Raw genomic sequence first — 14,484 nt, 5'->3', positions numbered from 1 at the left:
TTCAGTATTTAAACTCAATGTTTCTTATGGCTGCTACCTAAATTAAATACTCTAGATTTCATAATTTTATACACATTTCTTCAATCTCCACCAGAATATAAAACAATATACTTTGAATATTGTTTTGCTGAACAACTTGATTGATTTAGTTTTCCAGTTCAGCTGTGATCAAAACTGCTCCTTTCATTGTCCACCAGCAGTCAGTGTGTGTGTGTGTGTGTGTGTGTGTGTGTGTGTGTGTGTGTGAGTGTGTGTGTGTGCGTGTCTGTGCGTGTGTGTGTGTGTACGTGTGTGTGTGTGTGTGTCTGCGTGTGTGTGTACCTCTGTGTCAGACAGCCTCTGCTGGCTCCTCTTGCTGCCAGTCATCATCTGGTCGTCCATCTCCATGTCGCTGCCTCCGCTGTGTTGCGTGTCGCTGTTGTCGCTGCTGTCTGGACTCGCTGCCGGTGAACCTGAGAGAACGACAAGAAGACCCGAGACTGAGAACCGGAGAACCGGACCTGTGACAGCAGCAGCGGCAGTGGCTCAGAGGCTGAGGAGAGAAGGCTGCACACGGGCTGCAGAACCTCACCTGTTACTTTGACACTTGTCATTTACTCAAGCACTGTACTTAAAAGGGCCAGTGTGAAGGATTTAGGGGGATCTATTGGCAGAAATAGAATATAATATTCAGAACTATGCTTTCATCAGTGTAATATCACCCGAGACTAAGATTAGTTGTGTTTTCTTAACCTTAGAATGAGCCCTTTATATCTATATACAGAGTCCGAAACAGCGCCATGTTTCTACAGTAGCCCAGAACGGACAAACCAGACACTGGCTCTGGAGAGTCTTTCACGTTTTAACATAACCTAAAGGCCACCGTAGTTTTCCATCAGAGTGAATGGAGGGTTATTCAGTTGTTTGCAATCTGCAACCTCACCACTAGAGGTCACTAAATCCTACAGAGTGGAGCTTAAAGTATACAAATATAATAAACAAATAAATTATAATGTATTATTATACGTTTACCAGCTGCAACATTAAACACAAACAGTGCATGAATAATATTTAATCCAATAATATGATGTACTATTCTGTAGTACTTTTACCTTTGGCACTTTAAAGTATATTTTGATGCAAATACTTCTTTTACTTAAATAAAACTTGTTCTGTACTTTAAAGTGAGAGCAGGACTTCTACTTGTGATATTACTACTTTTACTGAAGTAAAAGATCCGAGTACTTCTTCCTTCAGTAAGAAAGTGTCGAGAGAGAAAAAGGGTTCTCATGCTGCCGAGAGCCGGTTTCTCTGGACGGAGTCCTGAAACATTTAGAACGCCGCTCTAACGGGATCATTCAGAAATGTGAACTTCCCGGAGTTGCATGAGAATCCAGACGGACCTTTCTTGTTGCCCATGGGGAGGTTGGTGTTGAGCAGGGAGGCGAAGGAGCTCTGCTTGGAGAGCTGGGCCTTGGCCGCCAGGGCGTTGTTCCACAGAGCCTTGATCAGCATGGAGGCCAGGTACAGTGTCTGAGGAGGGGAGGGAGGGGACACACGAGCGTTTATCACCGAGAATCGACTCCTTCAAATACAACAGCGTGGTGCGGGTTTCACAGTGTTTTTGTGTACCTGCTCGGTGTGGGCGCTGGGGTGCAGGCCCGACACCAGGTTGAGGACGTGGCGGAGAGGCACCGGGTCCAGGTTCTTGATGAGCGAGGGGAAGAGGTCGTGGATGTAACGGCTGCAGTGCTTCAGCTAAAAACACCAAACAAAAATCATCATTTCATATTCATCCTCATTGACTGGTGCAGAATGTCTGTGTACAATGTTCTAAAATACCTTGTTTTAAAATAATGTAACATAGGATAAGAATAACAATTAGATTTTATACATGCAAACGTAGAACACTGGTGCGTTTTTCTTTATTTCAACATATTATATGAACGACCTCCTTATCCATGTTCTCTAGTGACGCTTAACACTAGTAGCTGCAACCTTCAGTCATGCAAACAGATCGTCTTCATCACTGCTTTTAGAGTTTTTGCACAGAGTCTTAATACTTAATACTGCAAATTCAATGGTTGATGTAACTTTCTCTTGCTCGTTTATGTTTTAAAGTTGTTTTTCTACGTATTGCAGTTATGTTTTAGGTTAATTGTTTGTGCTTTTCTGTGAAACTTAAGCTGCCGTCTCAGCCGGAGCTCCCTCGAAAAGAGAGATTCTAAAGCACAACGGGACTATTCTTGTAAAATACAGTCCAAATAATATGTTTTTTAATTATAACGATTCACAGTTAAATATATAAAAAGTGGACCGACCTACAATTAAAGCCAGAAAAGTTCACAAACACATAAAAATGTTCACATCTATACATTATTAACGGTTAAAAAGGCTAAATATTATGACTCCAAGAAGACCAGCGCCAGCTGTTTTCATCTGGGGCTCATCCCCTCGATGCTACTGATAAGAGTGATAAATACTGCAGGCCGTAAACCTGTCCCGTCTTACCTGAGCTGCAGCCCAGATACAGTCCACATGCTGCGTGCTGAGTCGTCCCTCTGCAGCCAAGAAGTTCAGGATCACTTGGCACTGTTTAATGATCTGGAGAACACACACACACACACACAAACACACACTTAAAAAAAATCATCTTTGCTTGGGTAACTGGGATAAAATGACCTCCAGTCTCCAGTCAAAATGCAACATGTTAATTCATTTGCTGTCAGTTCACGTCACCGCATCAGAAGGTCTCACCTCAATGTGCAAATTTGGTCCGAATATGTGCTCCACCACGTTGTTGTGGATCAGCCAGTCGGCTAGTTCCTTCGCTATGGACCTGAAGGGACGAAGAAGAATCAGAAGAAGACATTCGGTGAAGTTAACACAACTGAAGCTCAACATGTAGAGCACGAGGTGTGTGTGTTACGACACGGTGCACGTCGACTGTGTGGATGAATACCTGCAGGTGTAAAGAGAGGCGACAAGAGTCTTTATCCCTCCTCTGTGGTTACGTTATCAAACTCCATTCACATGTAAATGTTTATTCAATGGTGGAAACTGGATTACAAGTTGTAAACATATATATATAAAACTACCGCCGTCTTTTAGTAATTACTTCCAGCCTAAAAATCCACTCAACACTGACAGTCCTGTAAATAAAAAGCCATCATTGATTAATTAAAGCCGACCCGATGCCTTTAAACCAACTCACGTTTCTGTGTCGGACACCAGTGACTCGTTGTTGCAGACGTCATTGAAGGTGTGGAGTTGGTTCTGAGGAAAGTAAAGAAATAATACATCATACATCTGCTTCACATCAGTAACATATTTTTTTTTTTTAAATCAAAAGACAGCTGTGGAAAACAACGGCTCTCGTCTGTAATTATCACGGTTTCTAGTGAAATGAAGGCAGATGCAAAGAGACTTTATTGGCCTTTATGAACTAAATTGGATCAACCTAATCGAGCCCCAGCCTTTGTAAGATACTGATCCTATTTATTCCACCAGGCTCAACGCTCTTACAGTGATCAGGTTCACCAACAGTTATAGGGAGATATGGTGTGACTGCATGTTTAAACCTTAAAACTACTGACTGAACTACAGACATTCACATGGCACACTACACAACAGCAGGTGTATTCATTAAGACACCAGCGCTACAACCTTTCTTCACACACCCACGGCATTTCCTCTGACCTGCGCACAAGCACGAGCGGTGCGAGTTTGTTTCCCCATTTACAGACTCAGGGATGTGTGTGAGAACCAGATTATTAGCTGAATATTGCTGAATTTGACTAAAGATGTTTTGGATTAGAATCACTGCCTGTACCTTTAAAGCCGTACAATACCAACATGTTATACTCGGGTGAAAGACAATAAATCATAATTTCAACTTCCCCGTGACAAAGACCTCTAGATGAATGTCACAGGACGGTCACTGAGAGTCCCGTCTAGACCGCTGAAACGCCCCCGTGAGAGTCCGGGCCGTGCTCGCGGTGACTCACCGTGATTTGGCTGAGTCCGGCCAGCCTCATGGTGAGCGTCGGGGACATGAAGTACTTGAAGGCGAGGTCCAGGCTCTCCTTGTCGAAGCACAGCGCGCTGTCCAGCGGCTCCTTCACCGTGCTCCACATCAGGTCGGCCATGTTGCGCGCCGCGCTCTGCCGCAGCTCCTGGTCCGACAGCTTACACAGATACCTGCGGACGAAAAGCCGTTGAAACGTCTTAATGCCGTTTGGACAGAATGAAGTAGAAGCTATAATAATAATAATGTGTTATCTGTGGGACAGGTTTGTGGATCAATGCCTTTGACCCATCGAGTACATGAGAGTTTAGTCATTTATAGCTTATTGTGTAAAACCCTTGGACTGATTATTTAGCTGCTGGTTTTTGACGACACGCTCAGCAGGAAGAAGAGCTCCCTGAATGAAAACACGGTTCTCTATTTAAGGTTTTTTTTGCGTTTTCGTTTTAAAATTCACCACCAGCATCTCTGACTCAACAAGACACCAGAGGGATGAGAGTAACTGGTGGGCAGTGAGCCAGAAAAGAAGACGCATCCCAACAGTGATAATGAGAGTCAATGACTATCAGAGAGAAATCTATGATCTCTCTCTCTCTATGAAACTTTTCCAACCTTTTAAAACCTTTGTTTGGACCTTTGAGATTCATCTTTAATCACATTCCTGTGGAGGCGAACGCTGAGAGATCCGATCAGCAGCAGAGCGCTGCCGACTCATCCCGGAGTTAGTCGGGTTTCTGCTTTTCAGATCTTTTCATGATGAGCTGGGAGGCTACCGTTGCTGCTGAAGGGGGCTGCGTTTTTGCTGATCAAACAGATTTAAAAATGGACAAACTTACACTGGACTGAACTTTGGGAATCACCGATTTTCTCTTTTCTTTAAGCCGTTAGCTGCAGTAAAGTCCGTCTTATATTGTCAATAAGAAAACATTTTCAGAACAACAATAATCCTCCAGAGGTTGAGCTCAATCCGTCATGTTACTACACAGCGTAACACAAATGTAGTTAAAGGGACAGTTCACCCCAAAACCATTAATACACATCACCCTCCCGAACGCATACAAAGCACCAAAAGCAACTGAACGCTCAGATCTCTTTGATCAGATGATTTCTGATTCAAACCATATTTTTGCTCTTTTTATTTTCAGGCTAAAGTCTCGTTCGACTGCTTGTGTTTAGGCCACAATTAACGAACTCAAAGTTTCCATTACCTATTAAGTGTTACGGCCCGTGAGCTCACGCAACCTTTGCCGGCTCTGTTCCCTCCTAAAGCGTTCCTCTGTCTGCACGTTCAACGCTCCAGTGTTTCCGACTGTACCGAGTGTTATTTTGGGTTATTTTACGTCTTCTCGTGCAGCTTTTGCTCGGCCATGAATCCACATGGGCGAACCCAATCCCTCATCTCGTTACTCCAGGCGAGTGTGCTCGTGCATCATAAGCTGCTGGTGCGTGCCGCCCGGCTGCTAAAAGCTGAACGACACAGAATCTTCTTCTCGTCAACGTAAATAAAACCGTCCAGACAGTTTAAACGGACCTCCTCCTGTGGAAATCAGGCTGTTTATCTTTAATTAGGCAGTAAAATCCAAACGCAATGAGCCTCGATTATACTGACAGAATGCTGTTTATGTGCTTCACTGCTTCTCCTATTGTAAAAACTATTATTATTATATTATTATAATTAAATACAAAACGCAGTAACGTTTGTTTTAAGATCATATTTTGAGGGAAGTTAGAATAAAACCAAAAGACGAGCCTTTAATCATTTTATATTCAAGCCCAGCTCGGTGGCTGAGCGTCAGCACCGCCTGCGTCACATGACCGGGCCCTCCTCTGAGAGGGGGGGGGGGGGGGGGGGGGGGGGTCATGTGAGGAGAGGTTTCACCGGAGGCCTGGCAACTGTTGCCATGGCGACGGAAGCTCTTCCCAGCAACACACGTGTGGCACTTTGGTATTTGGGGGAAGAGAGCACGAATGAGCGAGGTGCGCTGACGAGAGAGAGAGCGAGACAGACACACACACACACACACAGAGAGACAGAGAGAGAGAGAGAGAGAGAGAGACAGAGAGAGAGAGAGAGAGAGAGAGACACGTCTGGCTTCCTCACTTGAAATGGAAGCACCGACGGACAGACACGACTACGCCGTCACTGTTTAAAAACATGCAATAAGTACGACTTCATCCTCTGACAGCGCGGGAGAACACGGAGAGAAGATTACTGATTGAACAGATGTTCTGATCTGAATCAAAGCGTCACCAGCGGTCCTCTGCAGAAGCTTAACTTCTTCCAGGAGCTGTCGGCTGCAGCCGCTGACAGGAGAGCAAGGTGTTCAAAAAACAAAATGGCAGCTACTCGGTCAAGACACAGACCGGGGAATAAAGAAATAAAGACGGGCACGCAGCGGGGAGCAGGAGCTCTGGGTGAAACAGCTGCATGGAGGAACGTAGACTGTGGATGCTGCTGGTTTTCATATTTCAATGTATTTACCAACAATGTGCAGAGAAGGTGATCTTTGCACATCTGTGTACAGATGGGAGACTGATTTACTGATACTCTTTGTTTTATTTCCTTTCCCGCTCTCAGGTGTTTGCGTTTGTTGATTACTTGGTCCGTAGGATTGGCTGTTGTGTGTCTGTGTGTGCGTGCGTGCGTGTACATGTGCAGGCTTATGCCTGATGGCGGTAGCTTGACCTAGATGTGTAATAAATTTAACAAAATTGTTAAAAGTATTTTTTGTTTCGTACCAACAAACATGTGCAACATCACTGAATGACAGCAACAAAAACAATTCACCAGCATAAAGAGAAATAGAGAGAAGCAACACGGAAACAATCCGTAGTATAATGATAGCACGCCTACATACTACATACTATATACTATATACTACATACTATATACTATATACTATTACTGCTGGAGCCAGACACAATTCAAATCATTTACGAATTTGAGGCAACTAATCAATAACTCTACTGTGGTAAATAAAGATGATTTATTCTCACACACGTACAGAGTGAGAGGAGAAAGAAAACGATGCTTCTTGTTCTCCAGGGTAGATTCACAAAAACATAATTGCAATTTATATGAAATGCATAATTTATTTATGGAGGAAATAGAGCCAGATATAAAAGGGAAGTTGCAGTGAAGTTGATAAAATAAGTTAGCTGTTAGCAAGCTAATGTTAGCTTTGTGTTAGCAAGCTAATGTAGCTAGCTGAGGCACTTGCAAACATAACGCTGCATAGCTTTCTGATGTTTCCACATTCAACCATCACACAGGGATCATAATATGTCTCAGTGTAACTTACAGAAATATAGTCACACACACACACACACACACACACACACACACACACACACACACACACGGCGTGAACTCACCGTATTACGTAGGTGCGGAACGGTATGATGTGCTGCATGACCGCAGGAATGTGCAACCATATTCGGATCTGTGGAGCCAAAAACAAAAACGCAAAGTATTTAACATCAAACACATGAAAACAGCCAGACGTTGGTTGTTTCCACCATATGTTTATCAATGAGGATGAATAAATCACAGCCTTTGAGAATCACTTTCCCTCCAAATCCACCTGAAAATGACATCTCAGTCTTTGATTTAATTCTGATTTATGGATTTTTAGAGTTTATAAATCGGTGGACTCACGTTGGAGACGATGGTGATGAAGGCGTGGGCGATGGGGAAGGGGAGGCTCTCCGGAGTGCCCGTCTCGAAGCACTCCTTCATCAGGGAGAGGCCGTGCTTCCCGCAGAACAGACAGACGTAACGCAGCAGATGCAGAGGCACCTCCACGTCCTGGTCGACGAGGGGAGAGACAACAAAAGACACGACTCAGGAGGTCACGATGCATCGGCACACATCAGCACAAGCGGGGTTTTTGTTTTCTTCTACTATTTGTTTTCCTTCTGTCCAGAAGTGGAATCTTTGTTGGAATCTTTGTTTTAAGATCTGCTGCATTTCTCAACATGTTATTTCTGGCTTGAACGACGCAGGACTGATGTGGTCTTATGGACTCTATTTGTCATCATGTGGTTTGTTTGTTTTTGGTCAATATGCAAAGAAAACAACAGATGCAAATTAGCTTCAAGACAATTCTGGAACAATTTGGTTTTATTGTTCCTGCAAAAAATAATAATAATGTCAATTTTGGTGCACTTGATTGAAACTACGTGAAATCTGTTTGAAGTGAGTATAAATGGATCATTTGGAGCTGGTGGTTTATTTGAGTTTTCATAGAGCCTGCTCTTAAGTTCATCCGGCCCCGGAGCTCAATGAAAACTTTATTCGGTGTGAAGGTAAAAGCCATCGAGCGAGCGGAGCATCGGGGACACGTTACGGCTCTCTGAGGGACTTCAACCGGAAACTCACCGAGCCACAGAATAAACCCGTAAACATAAGAACTACAACATGCACAGGCTCACTTTAACATGGTTTAGAAGAACGAAACGTCGTTTATTAAACCGATCGTGAGCTCCTAAAAACACAGAGCAGCGTGAGGAGAAGCCCCGTTACCATGGAGCTGATGAGGCTCGTGTGGGCGTCGAATTGGACAAAACGAGCCGAGAGGAAACGTGGACGATAGCGAGCTCAACACAGCTGAACTCAACTCTGAAAACTCAACACACTCACTGACGTGAAGCAAAAACATTCACAGAAATGAACACATGAACGTGTTATTCCAAGGAAACCTCCAACATGAGCTCATTATTAATACATCATCATCGGTCTTCACCCGACGTCTCATCTGCTGCCTTCATGAAGGACAGTAATCACCGTTCTTTTTACCTCATTTGCAGTGGTACAAAGTAACTAAGTACATCTACTCAAGTACTAGTTCTAATGTACTAGTACCTTACTTGAGTATTTCTATTTGTTGCTACTTTATACTTCTACTCCACAACAACTCTGGATGTCATAAAGATCTCAACTACATTTATCTGATAACTTTATTTACTAGTTTACTTGCAAAAAATTATCAAATTTTGATATTATATTAGTAATACTTTATTGATCCAGGGGGTAAACAAGCTCCCTAGCAGTATATGTATGTATGTATATATATATATATATATACATACATATATGCAAACTATGAATTAAACAAAAGCTTCAAGTGATGAACACATGAATGCATCAATAATTAGAAGCCAATAATATAATATGTATGAATTTGAAATGGATCAAATTTATGCGAACACTTAAAATACTAAAAATGTTTTGCACATGCAGCCGCCGTCAGCGGGAAAGGATATTTATTGTTTCAGAAATGTTTGAATACTTCTTTGAGACGTCTACTTCAGACCTGGAGACAAACATCTGCGTTTGTCTGAGCCGAGTAGAGATTCGTTACCGTCACTGAAGTATTTCTCTTTCCGGCGCCGGTGATGAGAAACTTTATTTATTTGTCCTGTGGATCCGTCCTTGTGTCGGTACGAACCTGCTCAAACTGTTTTCCACAGCATGTGCACGGTGACCTCACACAGCAACCTGCACTACAGAGTGGGCGGAGCTAAAGGCCAATAAATAAAGTCTCCTCAGCTGGTCATGTGACCCGGCTTAGGCCTCTGGGTGGTTATTCAGGCAGGTTCCCAAACACACAGCTATCGGGGTGAATAAATTAGAGAAACACGAGAACTTCTTTGAAGCATTAAAATGGTTCCCGGCATCTGGAGTTTGACTGAAATGAACTAGAAGTCTGTGTTTATTGCGACAAGACGTCATTGTTATTTCCTGCCGTTCGTGTCAGGAGACCGACAGGAAGCGGGAGCGGACACTGAACCTCGGCGAAGAAGAGGAAAAGGTAGATCTCTTACGTTCATGTCGCAGAAGGAGCCGAGGATGTTGCTTTCATGAGCAGATATGTCCTGCAGGAAAGAAACGGGAGACAAAGGACGGACAGAACAATCAGCGTTCGGGAGGTTAAAACATGACAAGAAAACCTTTGAGAGTCGTTGTTATTTGAATGCAGAGTTCTGTTAAGTTAATTACAGGTCACCGAAAAGAGAACGACGTGTTTACACCACAGGACACATAAAGAAACGTCCATCTGGACTCATTAGAGCCTGGAGGAGAACGTCAATACCACTCTAAGTCCAGTGGACCGCTGGACTTAATATAAATATATCGACATCGATATTGTCGACCATTGGTGCTTTCACAGAATATCTACACTAGATAAAAACAACAATAATAATCAGTAATGTGGGTATAATGAAGGTAAATAGTAAAAGTTCATCACTTCACTGCGACCTTTAAAGACCAGGAAACAACAACACCTCGCCTTATCGCCATATCCAAAATCTAAGTCTGATATCACGATATGGATATAATATTGATGTACAGCTCTGGAGCCAGATGACGTTTAGCTTAGCTTAGCTTAGCTTAAAGGCTGGAAGCAGGGGGAAACAGCTAGCCTGGATTACGCCTACCAAAACCTCTCAAGTCCACTAGTTAAGACGACAGATCTCGTTTGTTTAATCCATACACAAGCAAACAGGAAGTTGTGGTTTTTATGGGGAATTACAAATTCTTTGTGACTAATAGCAGGACGTCACTGCATCCGGCCGCTGAGCTTTAATCAGTAAAAAGAAACTTTAAAATCCACTTTAAATCTTAACATCAGATCTGGATCAGAGATCATTCAGAGGTCATTCAGCATGAAAGAAAGCGTTGAATCGGCTTAAGAACCGTTAGTCGACTAAAACAACGTTTGAGATCATTTAGAGAGAAAGTGAGTTATCCCGTCCTCACCTCTATGGTGGGGTGCGTGTTGTGTTTGTAGGCTGTGTAGAGGGGGAACTGGATCTGAAAGATCTTGGCGGCACACAACAGCAGTTTCTCTCTCTCCTCTGTGCTCCAGGAGCTGAACGGGTCCTGGCTGTCGCTGCTGCCGCTTGCTCCGGCATCACCGGCATCGCCCCCGGACCCGCTGCCGCCCTCCCCGGGCCCCAGTGCTTCCATCTGGGCTTCACACGGATGGTTGGGCCCCTGACTCTGGCTCTTATTCTGGTTGAGGTCGGGGGCGTCGCCGTCCTCTTCGGCAGAGTCTCTCTCCACGTTCACGGGTTCGTCCTCCCCGGGCGAGGACGGCTGGGGGAGGCCCCCGCTCCACTCGGACCCCCCCTCGGCCCCGGACGCGCCTCCTTTATGGAGGCGGACCTGGACGCTGCAGAGGCGGTCTCTCAGGCTGCTGATCTGAGCGATGACCAGGTTGATGAGGGCGTAGACCAGCTGATTAAAGACCTCCAGGTGCTTGTACTCCTTGAAGCAGCAGAGACATTGTCTGCAGACCCAACGCAGAGGAAACGGGACGCGTTAGAGAGGAAATAAGGAGAAAAAGACCTGCAGCTCTTCTAGAAAACTCTCACGCTGTTTGTCACATTTTACAAAGATCTACAGATTACAGATAACGTGTGGTATTGGGCTGTATAAATAAGATCGACTTCACATTACAGTCACACAAAAACAGTCTGTAGTTTAAAGAATTCACTGACAATCCGACATGTAAATTGCTGTGATTTGGAGTAAATAAAGTGAAACAACGGCGTTGATATTCTGTGCAGGAAGACGCACTGACCTCTGTGTCCAGGAGCTGATGTAGCCCAGCACTCGCAGGGCATGTTCCTTCTTCAGCTGGAAGCCTCCTTCACTGCCGTCTGTGTCCGAAACTGAGGAGCAACAAGAGAAGACACCCGTTAAGAGGAGAGATGGCCACGTCACCAGGAATCAATAGGAAGTGTTATTTTAACATTCTATTTAGGACTAAACGCCACCAACGATCGGGCGGTCGCTCACTTTCAGGTAACAAAACCTAATTCAACGTTGCAGCGTTGAATTAATCTTTAAAGAGCCGAAACCGAAAAGCACCGGAAAACACGGCTTCCATTAAAATACTATAAATTATAAATTAGCTAAATAAGGAAGATGTAATGTTGACCCCCCCCACAGTCAAACTAAATCATTTGCTAAAACCAAAACAGACGCCCGAGGCTAAACAAGAGTAATCGCCCTAAACACATGCAGAGCACATTGTGCCGTTTACCTTCTTATTCTTTTATGACAAAGATAAAATAAGATAATCCTTTATTGGTCCCGCAGCGGGGAAACTTACAGGATTACAGCAGCACAGTGCAAACAAGAGACAAGATCAAAACAATTATAAATAAGAAAATAAGTAATAAACACCAAAGAATATTAAATCCAAACATTGTACTAGCTGACTGAAATACGTCCATAGTTTATATCACCATTATCCTGTGTTCAAATTAAATAACAACAATACTGTCCCATTAATCATCAATATGGAAAATGGCACTAAAACATACTGGAATCACTTCACCGTACGTTGTTTCTTAACTCCTGTAGGCTCTATTTTTCCTCCTCTGCATGATAATGAGCTCGACGGCCTTTTTTCAAGTCACTCATGTGAGAATATTCACAATAATAGAAATTCCCCACGATCGACTAATGGGATGCGTTTCCAACATTAAATCCTACATCGTCCCATCCTCACAGGATACGTATGGGAGAGAAAAACTGAAGAATACGTGGAAGACATTTCCCCAAAAAACTAGGAGGGCTGGATCAGCTTCACTGCAAACATGGAGGACGTTTATCATATGTGGATAAATTCAAAAAGACGATATGGACACAAATTCAAAACGCCTGCACTTGGTTCCCATACTTTGTTGATGTTTATCGGCCTTCATCAGACGGGCTACAACACGGAGGCTGCCAACTACACAGACATTAAATATCGGCACCAGACTTCAACGGCTTCCGTCTAAAGTTACAGTTCTTCTATTGGCCTTCGAAGTTCCACATCAGTCCCACCCTGCTGAGAGGAATCAAGTGTCTGCAATTGAATCGCTGACCTGGATTTGACAGCAACGACACACACACACACACACACACACACACACACACACACACACACACACACACACACACACACACACACACACACACACACACACACACACACACACACACACACACACACACACACACACAAAGCAGGACGTCTTTCCTCACGCAAACCGAAACCCTTTCTGCGCTACATGTGAACAGAGGCTCCTCTGTGGCCCCGGGGCCCGACCTCCACTCTCTGGGATGTTGACCCCGGCAGATGTTGGCCTATTTTCCTGCCGTCGCTTCGCTGCTTTTGGTGACGACCACGTCGTCTGGGAGCGTGGCACACGGGTGCCGGCATTAAAGCCAGTTTACGGCTGCAGCTCACCGTGGATATAAATACAGAAAAGCGTGGGAGGACACCTGCACCGTGTGATCAACGCGGTGACTGCAACGTTCTGCCAGACCGGAGGCGTTTAAAACATGAGCGCTGCAGCTGTGACTCTAAAACAGTACAGTTCAACTAAAAATGTGTTTCTGGAAGCAAACACAGGTAGAGGCAGAAGATCTGAAGCCTCAGAACGACAAAATCAGTCAAACAAAAGATGCACTTTGATAGAGGTTTGGGCGTCGCGGCATCGTTTGTTTCAAAAGGATCAAAGCTGAGATAAAGACTTTAAAACAGGTGAATGGGGATTCAGGAAAAAGGTCTTTTTTTTTTGCCCTAAAATTCATTGAGCGATGCCGTCGCGGTGCACACGCGTTCCCAAGTATCTATTTTACAGGAGCACACCTCATGTCATGTGACGAGGAACAACCAATCAGAGTCTGGTAGATATCTTTTCTTTCTTCTGTGAATAACTATATGAGTGAGTAAATATATATACGGAGGAGAAGTTAATCATCTCAGTGCAGGGCTACCCAGAGCTCTCCATCTGTCTCATGGACTATTTTACAGACAAGTTGAGCGGTGAAGATACTGTGAGCGAGTCACTCTGCTGGAAAACCATTTTCTTTAGTGTAGTCAGCGAGGCCGACGGCTGAATTACGGCAACTTCATCGTCACCTCAGCGCGCACCTTTTGGTTGCTAAATAACACGCAGCGCAAACTCCCCGAAGCACCTCGGATACAAGGATGAAAAGCAACGCTTGTAGTAGAAAGGACAACTTTATTGCCAGAGCAACAGGTTTCGGCTCGTGGTCTTCATCCTCTGGATTAAAAGAGTTTCGGTATTTTGCTTCAATATTCTAAAAGATAAACTAATGTTTCAAGCAAAGTAGCTGAAAACTGAAGATAATAATTCTCAAATGTGTCCATTATTCTGGTTACATTTATCATTTTCAAAAAAAAGGTAAAGATTTCCCTCTGATACTTTCATTAGTTGCATCCAACAGTTGCCGTACGAGTCTGCAGTTGGTGAAGTTGTGTTTAGCCCAGTGGCTCTGTGAGCTAAATGCTAACGTCAACACGCTGATATGCAGACAATGACAACGCTAACAGGTTGATGATTAGCAGCTAAAATGTTCACCATGTTCACCATGTTCACCATGGGAATGGCTGATGGGAACGGTCATTCCTGGAGCCCGACACGGCCGCACAAGAAGCCGTACCGCC

The 14,484-nt window shown here is 44.1% G+C and overlaps 1 protein-coding gene across 2 annotated transcripts in view; it reads right to left on the bottom strand.

Moving 5' to 3' along the window:
- Positions 1-14,484, bottom strand: part of usp34 (ubiquitin specific peptidase 34) — a 49,141-nt gene that overhangs the window by 28,884 nt on the left and 5,773 nt on the right. For both annotated transcript variants that reach the window (XM_079159494.1, XM_079159495.1), the window contains exons 2-13: positions 11,596-11,686; positions 10,770-11,301; positions 9,833-9,883; positions 7,665-7,814; positions 7,382-7,449; positions 3,987-4,179; positions 3,194-3,255; positions 2,737-2,818; positions 2,491-2,583; positions 1,612-1,737; positions 1,383-1,512; positions 322-452 (exon numbers count right to left, since the gene is read on the bottom strand). In XM_079159494.1, coding sequence (XP_079015620.1) covers positions 322-452; positions 1,383-1,512; positions 1,612-1,737; positions 2,491-2,583; positions 2,737-2,818; positions 3,194-3,255; positions 3,987-4,179; positions 7,382-7,449; positions 7,665-7,814; positions 9,833-9,883; positions 10,770-11,301; positions 11,596-11,686 — 1,709 coding nt within the window. The remainder of the gene's footprint in view (positions 1-321; positions 453-1,382; positions 1,513-1,611; positions 1,738-2,490; positions 2,584-2,736; positions 2,819-3,193; positions 3,256-3,986; positions 4,180-7,381; positions 7,450-7,664; positions 7,815-9,832; positions 9,884-10,769; positions 11,302-11,595; positions 11,687-14,484) is intronic.

Source organism: Pholis gunnellus (assembly GCF_910591455.1).
Source record: "Pholis gunnellus genome assembly, chromosome: 5".
NCBI lineage: Eukaryota > Metazoa > Chordata > Actinopteri > Perciformes > Pholidae > Pholis > Pholis gunnellus.
This window is presented reverse-complemented; position numbering and strand designations above follow the sequence as displayed.